This window comes from Rosa rugosa, chromosome 6, assembly GCF_958449725.1.
Source record: "Rosa rugosa chromosome 6, drRosRugo1.1, whole genome shotgun sequence".
Lineage (NCBI taxonomy): Eukaryota > Viridiplantae > Streptophyta > Magnoliopsida > Rosales > Rosaceae > Rosa > Rosa rugosa.
This window is the reverse complement of record NC_084825.1, coordinates 28,588,770-28,598,668: the sequence shown is the minus strand read 5'-3', so window position 1 is coordinate 28,598,668 and position 9,899 is coordinate 28,588,770. Positions and strand designations below refer to the sequence as shown.

The 9,899-nt window shown below is 36.8% G+C and overlaps 1 protein-coding gene across 3 annotated transcripts in view; it reads left to right on the top strand.

Moving 5' to 3' along the window:
* Window positions 1-6,578: 6,578 nt before the first annotated feature.
* LOC133718795 (autophagy-related protein 3) overlaps window positions 6,579-9,899 on the top strand; it is a 5,214-nt gene continuing 1,893 nt past the window's right edge. For 2 of the 3 annotated variants that reach the window (XM_062145674.1, XM_062145673.1), the window contains exons 1-7: window positions 6,579-6,856; window positions 7,151-7,221; window positions 7,324-7,440; window positions 7,538-7,689; window positions 8,683-8,756; window positions 8,914-8,965; window positions 9,517-9,582. In XM_062145674.1, coding sequence (XP_062001658.1) covers window positions 6,696-6,856; window positions 7,151-7,221; window positions 7,324-7,440; window positions 7,538-7,689; window positions 8,683-8,756; window positions 8,914-8,965; window positions 9,517-9,582 — 693 coding nt within the window. In that variant the 5' untranslated portion in view covers window positions 6,579-6,695. The remainder of the gene's footprint in view (window positions 6,857-7,150; window positions 7,222-7,323; window positions 7,441-7,537; window positions 7,690-8,682; window positions 8,757-8,913; window positions 8,966-9,516; window positions 9,583-9,899) is intronic. The other variant, XM_062145672.1, reaches the window with a different exon arrangement.

Below are 9,899 nucleotides of genomic sequence, written 5' to 3'. Positions count from 1 at the left end.
ATTAAACCTTCGCTACAGTAGCCGCGGCTTTTGGCTTCTAAAAGCCAGGGTCCCCTGACTTCTGCTTTTCCAGCTTATAAGCCCTGGCTTCCGAAAGAAGCACCCGTGAAGCTGATTTACCAAACACCAAATGGGACTTTGCTTATAAGCACAGGAGGTTAAAAGCTGTACCAAACATAGCCTATATACATGGGAGTGGGACTCCTCGTCAATGTGAACATTGTGATGTAAACCAAATTTTTTCAACCATACTGAGCGTGATGTGCATCGGACGCAAAGAGTTGAAGATATGAGACATTCAAGCATGCAGTTGTCATAGCCAGTTATGATCGATCGATGTACGGTCGACACTCGTCAGTCATATATATATGTGCATCGATCACAAGTAAAATGCGAGAGCCATCGCCATTAATTGTCAATTTTGATGTAACAAGACCGGAGAGTCTTCTTCAGTACACGGCCACACGGCCCATGTGCTGGACAGGTGATACCAAAATTGATGGACGGCGATAGTGAAAAAGAAAAACGCGGAAGACCAAAAACTGAGAAGGAAGTCCGTACACCTTCGAATTCGATCTGGACCCTCTCTCTCCAAGAACAACAGTCAGTCATTCGCCTTCGACCCTCTCTCCATAGTCACTCCTGCTTCGTACTCCAGAATCCTCAAGCGCTCTCCCATTCGTGGCAGCTCGGTCCTCCTCTCCCTCTCGCTGACCCCGACAACGCCAATATCATAGAAAGGTTCCAATTTCCTGGGGGCGTTAATTTTGTATTCAATTTTACAGTTTAATTAGAAATTGGGTGTTTCAATCGTTTATGTGTTTTCAAATTTGCAGTTGGATCCGGACGCCGATTGAAGGGTTCGTCTTGTTGGTAACGGCCAGTTCGTCGGTGAAGGTCACGATCAATGATGCAAAAGTTTTTATATATTGGTTGAATGAAAGTTTTCAAGGCTTTTGACTTCTTTTCAATTGCAATTGAACAATGAGGGAATTGATTACAGAAACTGCTCTTCTTTACATATTAAAATAGCTCTCCTAGTTTTTTTTTGCTGGGAGAGTGTTTTGTTAGTTGTAGCTATTTGGCGATCTTTTCTGTGAAGTAAATTAGGAATTTTTGGCTCTTGCCATAGTTGAGTGAATTGAAATGAAAGAAATCTCAGTGAAAGCTTGTCCCTTTTATTGAAGAGTAACAGACAAATTCTGGGTTGTTTTCTCCCATTAATTTCAAAAATAAAAACACGAGTGATTTACTGCACCGAATGGTTACCTTTTTGTTCGATCATGTAGTAGATTTTAAGAGAACGATAGCTGTTTTTTAACCACAAGAGAAGTTGCTAAATTTTCTTTTCACAAACGTCTAAGCATATGATTAAGTTGCTAGTCATGGCCAGCATGTTTTTGCAGCAAAAATGCTAAGATAATGTTGCTCTGATACTAGATTGTGCTTCTCTACATTCAGCTACCAAAAAGCAGTCGACTGTCCCATATTGAGGCCTATTGACATTGGCTTCTATTCTTCTTGTAGAAGTCAGAGAGGATAAAGCAAGTTTCAAGCATCAATTGGTTCCTGCATAATATAAATTCAGTAGCCATCTTCTCTGCCTCTTACCCGTCTTTTACTGCAAATAAACCATAAAGGAAAAAAAAAATGAAGAAAATGTACCAGCTATCACCTAAAGCAAGCAAGCAAAGAAATAATTCCAAGGATTAATTTCAGTCTGAGGTTTGGGGGTGTCATCATTTCACCCCCTGTACTTTCAATTTTGAATTTTTACCCCCTAAACTTTCCAATTTCAATCAGCCGTGTCCAATTTCTACTATTCCGTCTAAATTGGACGTTAAGTTTGACTTTTGAGGGCTAAAATGGTCATTTCAACATAAAAAAAATTAAAAAATAAATAAATAAACTTTTTTTTTTGTTTTTTTGTTTTTTTGTTTTTTTTTTTTCTGTTTTTTTTTTTTTTTTTACTTTTTTTTATTATTATTTTGTCTTCAACCTATACACCACAAGTTATAATAGGTTTATAAAAACAAAAAAAATACTCTAGGTGGTTGAAAGCCGCTCGCTGGTCTACAATATTTGTGATATATCTCTGATAAAGTAAAGAATTTCAGGATATATCCCCAATAAAGTGAAGAAATATTTGTAAAAAATAATTTTACACTTTATCTGTAAATAAATATCTGTAAAAAATGATTTTACACAAATATTTATTCACTTTATTGGGGATATACAGATATTTACAGATAAAGTGTAAAATCATTTTTTACAGATATTTCTTCACTTTATTGGGGATATATCATAAAATTCTTCAATTTATTGGAGATATATCACAAATATCATAGACCAAAAATGATTTTACATTGATATTTCTTCACTTTATTGGGGATATACAGATTAATATTTACAGATAAAGTGTAAAATTATTTTTTACAAATATTTCTTCACTTTATTGGGGATATATCCTAAAATTCTTTACTTTATCAGAGATATATCACAAATATCGTAGACCAACGAGCGGCTTTCAACCACCTAGAGTATTTTTTTGTTTTTATAAACCTATTGTAACTTGTGGTGTATAGGTTGAAGACAAAAAAAAAAAAAAAAAAAACTAAAAAACAGAATTTTTTTTATTTTTTATTTTTTTAAAATTTTTTTTTATGTTGAAATGACCATTTTAGCCCTCAAAAGTCAAACTTAACCTCTAATTTGGACGGAATAGTAGAAATTGGACACGGCTGATTGAATTTGGAAAGTTTAGGGGGTAAAAATTTAAAATTGAAAGTACAGGGGGTGAAATGATGACACCCCCAAACCTCAGAAAGGTAAACTGAAATTAATCCTAATTCCAAATAGAGCAACTTCTGGCTGCACAAATGAACACACAGATACACAAAGATAGCTTCCAATAAATGTTTATAAACAGAAGCTGACCATAAGCAATGAAGAAAATGTACCTAAATGCAGCTATCACTTGTCAAAGCAAGAAGCAAAGAAATTATTCCAAACTGAGCAAGTTTTGGCCACTCAAATGAACACACAGATACACAAAGATAGCTTCCAGTAAAATGATACATGTTTCTAAATGAAGCTAAATTGCCATGACAAAATGATTTAGGATCGATAATGCTAGAATCAAATATACATGTTTCTAACAAAGACCAAACTTCACTAAGCTGGGAAACAAATCTCTATACAGAGGAAACTATTGATTAATTTGTGATTATGCTGAGAGATATCATACATTATTTAAAGGTCAGTTTCTGGTTAGGGAACTATCCATTTCAAGCATGTTGAGAATTTCACAGGAGCAAATTCATCAATGTACAAAATATTAACACGAGAGATAGAGATTACCAAATCATATGAAAAACAAAGCTCAGGCCATTAATCATAGGCTCGTTTGTATAAAATTACTCCACTCCATGTCCCACTGTTACTCTGAAGAGGAAAACTGAAATTAAACCAAAAATGAATCTTCTTTTGAGACAATTAATTCCAAATCAGGGAGAACGCAAGTACGCAACTGCAGGTTCGTTCATTGAGCGAACAATCGCCTCATAATCACAGAGCGAGGTTGATGAAATCGCTGGTGCTGAACACTTGCTTTGGGGACACCAGTTCGTTAAATTTAACCCTAAGACCAAATTAGAATAGGGACATGGGCAATGGGTGTCGAGTAAAGGGAAGCTGCGACCAAAGAAGTGGAGGTTAGAGGTGGGAATAGAAATGAAACGAATCTGATGGTGGAAGCGCGCTTAGCTAAAAGGAATTGGTGAAACAATATGGTGGGAATCTTTTGGGAGGGCTTTTTCAATTTTTGTGATTGGAGGCGGGTAAGCTTCCCTCCCCAGCAAATTGTAAATGAATACGTGTCATGAAAACCCTTCTGTTTTAATAATTGCCCAATTAAATTGCAATCCCTATTTAATAATATATATTATTCACGACAATAGGTTTTTTTTTTTTTTTGAGGAACACGACAATAGAGTTTCTCATATCAAATGTAAAAATGAAAAATAAAAAAAGTATACAGCATATATTTTAGGGATTTAGCTAGGTTGTTTTCTGAGTCAGTGAGTTTTATGAGTGCATCGACCCTATACATTTTATAATAAAATCAAAATACCTATTAATATGCTATAAATAGATGGGTAATGTCAAATTTATCGATTTCCAATTTCGATTATTTGGATCGCACAAGATCCTTATATGTCTATTAATGTGGTCTAACTTGTTTATTAGTTGTATCAAATAGTATACCTTCCATGAGGAACAATGTAGAGGAAATATACTTTATTAAAATCGACCATTGGATGTTGTCATGATAAGAATATATGATTATGGTCAAAATTTCAGCTATTTTGAAGTTGTTTGGGTCTCGATCTACTAGGTCAACTCTAAACCCTAAATAACACATAAAACTAATATGCTCATAATCGCTCATTCGCAACTTATTTTTTCGATCTGTCATCTCTCATACTCTCGTGGGTATGAGCTATGTCAGCTAATATAAAAATTTTGGGAAGTTTATTTCCTCGTGGTTCAGCTCCCCTTAGGGAGGTAGAAGCATATAAAGGGTTGACCGCTTTATTTAAAGTCAAAATTACGGCGAATCGGGTTAAATTTTTACAAAATACCTATTAGTATGCTATAAATAGATGGGTAATGTCAAATTTATCGATTTCCAATTTCGATTATTTGGATCGCACAAAATCCTTTTATGTCTACTAATGTAGTCTAACTTGTTTATTAATTAGTTTTTTTTTTTTTTTTTTTTTGACTTTGTCAAGGGGAACCCAAAGGCTTCCTAGGCCCAAGATAAACCCCTTCGGCGCATGTGAAATGCTCCAACTATGCATTGCAGCACAGTGCCTGGCCACTTTGACAGCTTCGGGGTTTGAACCTAGGTTGGGGAGCACACCCAACTAGACAAGAACCACTAGGCCACTTGCAGTGGTTACTTGTTTATTAATTAGTTGTATCAAATAGTATACATTACATGAGGAACAATGTAGAGGAAATATACTTTATCAAAATCGACCGTTGGATGTTATCATGATAAGAATATATGATTATGGTCAAAATTTCAGCTATTTTCAAAGTTGTTTGGGCCTCGATCTACTAGGTCAACCCTAAATACCAGATGAAACTAATATGTACATTCCCAACTTATTTTTTCGATCTGTCAACTCTCACTATAAAATTTCACTAGTTGCATTACATACACTTTTTTTTCCCTTCATATTGTGATAAAAAAATAATATTAAAAGCGCAATACTTGAGATACCATTCAGGATATAAAAAAAAAAAATTAGGTACCAAAAAATATATTTTGCAATAATTCAGGTATCATTTGGAGTTTTTATCCAAAAAACACATTGCCACGTAAGCCACTTTAACGAAAAAAATCAACGGAAGTATTATATTTAGTAACAGCGCAATACTTGAGGTACCAATGAATACCTTTCACAATAATTCAAGTAGCATTTGGAGTAAAAGAATCTCTGAGGATGGCTAACCCTATTCTCTCTCTAGCGCTAACCATAGCGTTGTTCTCGTGTGACAGCACCGAACACAACTCCAGCCAACCAATCTCAAGGCGTCTCTCTGTCTGCCCCTCTCCATTGATCTATGTGGTGGTGTTTCTGCTTCAGCAATGGTCGAACTGCCCCCTTGGGCTGGTTGCTTCCCATCTCATCTTATCTGGACGGGGCTGGCTTTTGCCTTCTCTTGCAATTCTAGACGGCTGCCGTATCTTAATCTGAATCAAGGAATGTAGAATTCTCGTCCCGAACTCGGTCTCCAAAAGATGTACAAAGGTGATGCCACTGGCGGCGGTGTTGATCTTGGGGTCCTTGGGGTTTGATCTGTTCGGACAGAGACCAATATGAAGGATGGAGGCGCGCCACTACAAGCATGTGACGGTGCTGTCGCGGTGGGGCTGCTGATGTCGGTGAATAACTGGATCTGGGTGTCCAGATCATTGTGCCAGGCTTTGTGCCGCTTTTGGGCTACTATCTGAGCCCAGCTCTCGGTGGCCTCGACGATGGAGACTGTGGAATTACCGTCGACTATGTCAGTGTTCAAATCATGGCTGGTTGAACAGCCGACGACAACTCTGGTGGCGGAGGAAGCATGTTGGTGGGTCCTTGGGCTTCTTGGGTCGCTGGTTGGGACTGCAGCACTGAAATCAAGTTTTGGGCCGGGATCTCTTGGGTCCAGAATGAGCATTGGGTTTTTGTACCCATTTTTTAATTAGTTTTGTTTTAACTAGCCTATTACTATGCAAGATTGTTCATAGTTATAGGCTCGCTTTAAATAAGTGAGCGATAAGTTCTAATATAGTTGGTCTATCCTATGTACTACTGTGGCTCCCCCACAAAGCCTTGTTTTGTCCATTGTTATGTAGCAGCGAGTGGGTATGTAATGACCTTCTTGGCATGCGCTGTTTGTCAATGAAATTATCATTACTTTAAAAAAAATAAAAAAAGTGATTAAATGTCCGGACCCTCAAGATATACTCGCAAACTTGGTGATACGTCGTCGCATCGCCTTGAAAACGGCGTTCGGCCTATAAACGACACCACCACAACCATCGTATTTTCTGACTCTCTCTCTCTCTCTCTCTCTCTCTCCTTGTTGAAGCGAAGCAAAGCAAAGCAGCGGAGGTTGAAGACGACGAGGACGACATGGTTCTGTCACAGAGGCTTCACGAGGCGTTCAAAGGCACCGTCGAGAAAATCACAGGGCCTCGCACCGTCTCCGCTTTCAAAGAGAAAGGCGTCCTCAGCGTCTCCGAGTTCGTCACCGCCGGCGATAACCTCGTCTCCAAGTGCCCTACCTGGTCTTGGTATTCACCAATCCCCTTTCAATTTCCATTCTTTTCTTTATTCCCAATTCAATTTCTTGATTTTTCGTCTCTTCAACCATAATTGTTGTTACATATTCGATGAAAGATTCGAGCTTTAAACCTTATGCTATGTTTTCATGATCGGTATTCGATCATTTGAGTTAAAGAGGGTTGCTTGCTAATGTGGAATTCAATGATGATTGGTTATACATATGATGCTTATTAATGATAGAAATTTGGTGTTTTTGAGGTATTGCTTGTTTTGTTTACCAATGAGTTTGTGATTTATGTTAGGGAATCCGGAGAGCCAAGCAAGAGGAAGCCATACCTACCATCTGAAAAGCAGTATTTGATTACTAGAAATGGTATGCTCGATTAATTTCCCCTTGTGTCAGCTGCATTTTCGTGTTATGCTTGCTTGTTCCTTGTGCCTTTACTTACGGTGCCAATTCTCTGTACTTGTTCAGTCCCTTGTTTACGCAGGGCTGCTTGTGTGGAAGAGGAGTATGAAGCTGCAGGTTCGGAAGTTCTTATCGATAACGAAGATAATGATGGCTGGTTGGCAACACACGGGAAGCCAAAGGGTAACTCTCTTTTTCCTTTTTTTTTTTTTTTTCAAGCGTATGGCAGGATCTATTTTCATGGAACCTTAAGACTGAGACTGTTTTTTATCCTTATAAGATAAAAGTAGTGAGGAGGAAAACTTTCCTTCCATTGAAAGTTTAGAAATCAGCAAGGTGAAGTCAGACCCCTCGCAAGTCGGGGGTGAAGATGAAGATGATATCCCTGACATGGCTGATTATGAAGAAGCTGACAACATTGAAATAGATCCTGTAAGTGTTCAACTGTCATGCATAAGTTGTGAATAGAATAATATTAGTAGTTTGTGATTAATACTTGTCTAATTGCATACAGAATCATAATATGGTCGTTCATGTCTCTTTAAAACTTACATGTGTGGATGCTGGCTCTACTTAAGTTTCATCTCGTAAACTAAATTGTAGCTGAGACACATAATACAATTTTATTACTATCCTTTGTTTCATTCGTAGCAACTTTTGAGGGAGGTGGGATTTGACTTCCTCTTTAAAGGAGAGGTGTAACCTTTAATTGGTTTATGTCCAACCAGTCCAAGTCATAACAGTTTCCTCAATTGGTTAAAACACAGTTTGCTTGAACTTTCTGGAAAAAAAATCTACTATTGTATGTAAAGTAAGCTCAAAGGTCATGATTGGAAAAAAGAAGAGATGGAGGAGTATAAGTATCTCTTATATGGGTATGAGTAATAGGGAGAGTGTATGACTGCAATTAAAATTTATTGAACATAACAACCAAGAAAGATTGTCAGTATGTTTTACTGAAGTACAGTAAATGTTGAGCTTAATATTCAACATCCTCTGTCGATTATTTCTTTGTTATTTTATAGTTATTCTTCTCCTGACACTTCTAAAAACCATGAACACTTCTCATACCCAAACGGTCTGGTGTTAGATTTGATCAAATGGGCATAGTATTCAGCTTCAAACAGGCTACTTCTCTGACCAATCTGTAGCTACTTATTGGAAAATGAAGTGAAGAGGTTCCAAATGTCTTGAGAAAAGTTTCATATAATGTTTTGACAAGTTGTTTTCCTAGTTAACTCATGCAATGTCTTGATATGCCCACAGAACAACTTATTCCCCACAGGATGATGATTCTTTTGCTTTTCAATTTTCTTTTTTGGAAGTATTGTTATAACCATGATGCATATAGACCATGAAAATGATGTATGCTCGGTCAATTTAGTATAGGTATAAAGGCTAAGAAGTAATTTGGTTAAACTGCAGGGAACATATCTTGTTGCTCATGAACCTGATGATGACAATATTTTACGGACCCGGACATATGATGTCAGCATTACGTAAGATTCTTTTTCACTGTGACTAGTTATATTTTCCCCATCCGGAACTCGGAAGCACATTCCTTTTGGAGAAACAGTTGTTTATCATTCAATGATTTTGATAATAAATAATTGCCTTCTGGATAAATAAAGGTTTTTGACTTTATTTCACTAACAGGTATGATAAATATTACCAAACTCCTCGGGTGTGGCTTACTGGCTATGATGAGGTTTGTCCCTGCAATTTTATTTATTCCTTTTGCAAGTGTATTATTATCAATAAATGCTGTCAATTTGGTATTCAACTGAATCAGCTGCATGTGTTTTTTTTTTTTTTGGTCAAAGAGCTGCATGTTTGGTCATGACCAAAGAATGTTTCATGACAAGAGATTTTATTGCTCCCAATGTTCTGTGGCTTATTGTGCTCAACATTGTCAGGGTTGATATCTGTGATTTCACACAGGATTAAATTTCTATTTCATCATAAGTTCATAACAAAGACAAAGATGGAAACTGGCAAGGAAGAAATTGGAAGTTTCTGCTAGTATGCTTGATATATAACATGGCTCTTTGATTTCACATTATGTTAATTGCTTTGGGGTTCTAGCTTCAATTGCATGTTAAATTATTCATGTAGGCATATGGTTACTCCTTTTTAATGCAATCAGCAAGATTTGTTGTATGGATATGTCAGTCTGTCTAATCACTTGTTCTTTAATATGTATTTTTAGTTAATTTAAAGACCTGTATGACTGATTTCATCTTTTTCCAATTCTATCAGTCAAGAATGCTTTTACAAGCTGAGCTTGTACTTGAAGATGTCAGTCAGGATCATGCACGCAAAACTGTGAGTTGGTTCCTTAGAATCATATTATTCCTTTTTTCAATGGTTAAGATGTGTCTTCCTTGATATACAAGTACTTCTATATTAGGGAAGATAGATAGGAGTTGTACTGTCATGCTTCTCTGCCCTCTGGTTGTGACAGTCTAAACAATTCCTTGTGGATAATGACATATCAACAGGATTTTCTTTTGTTCTGTTTTTGTTTCTGTGATTACTAGACATGTTCAATATACAGGCCACCGACTTCAATTTACTGGTCACATGTTATATAAAGTCCTCTTTCTGATGCTTTGAGTTTCTCCAAACTCTGAAATTGTTGC